General features: G+C 66.3%; 1 protein-coding gene across 1 annotated transcript in view; it reads right to left on the reverse strand.

Moving 5' to 3' along the window:
• CPXM1 (carboxypeptidase X (M14 family), member 1) overlaps positions 1 to 596 on the reverse strand; it is a 16,369-nt gene that overhangs the window by 9,216 nt on the left and 6,557 nt on the right. Inside the window, exons 3-4 of the mRNA XM_009885633.1 lie at positions 538 to 593; positions 1 to 61 (exon numbers count right to left, since the gene is read on the reverse strand). Coding sequence (XP_009883935.1) covers positions 1 to 61; positions 538 to 593 — 117 coding nt within the window. The remainder of the gene's footprint in view (positions 62 to 537; positions 594 to 596) is intronic.

A 596-nucleotide genomic window follows, 5' to 3' on the forward strand; every position in this document is an offset into this window, starting at 1 on the left:
TCGTGTCCTCCTGCCCTGCACCCCAGCCACCGTCGTAGAAGTCCCCATCGTAGAGCCCCGACTGTGTGTGGGTGGTGGTGTCAGGGATGGGAGGGGGACGCGGGGCCCTGCTCAGAGCATGTCCCCACCACCCATGTGTCTCCAGCCCCGCTGTGCCCCTGTGGCAGCGTCACGGCACTGGCACTGGGACGGTGCTCCAAGCTGCATGGCACCACTTGGTCGGGGGACAAAGTCCCGGGTTTAATGGGACACTTCGAGGGGCCGTGGTGGAGACCCCTCTGTCCAACATGGAGACAGATCCGGTGCGGTGGGCAGGTCTGGCTCCTGCTGGCCACGGCGAGGCTGGAGGGGGTCTGTGCTGGAGACCCCCTGCTACACGTGTGCCGTGCACACGCCACACCTACACTGCATTTGGCACGCACATGCCATGCACACAGCGCACACGTGCCATGCGTGTGCCACACGTCATGCCAACATGACACACACGCCATGCGCACACCGCGCACGGCGTGCCGCGCACACGCTGCGTTGTCCTACCTGGATGTTGAGGCGCCCGCGGTGGGCGCCCAGGCCGTAGCGCTTGTCGCTGGAGGCTC

Source organism: Charadrius vociferus, unplaced genomic scaffold (assembly GCF_000708025.1).
Source record: "Charadrius vociferus isolate BGI_N301 unplaced genomic scaffold, ASM70802v2 scaffold975, whole genome shotgun sequence".
Taxonomy (NCBI): domain Eukaryota; kingdom Metazoa; phylum Chordata; class Aves; order Charadriiformes; family Charadriidae; genus Charadrius; species Charadrius vociferus.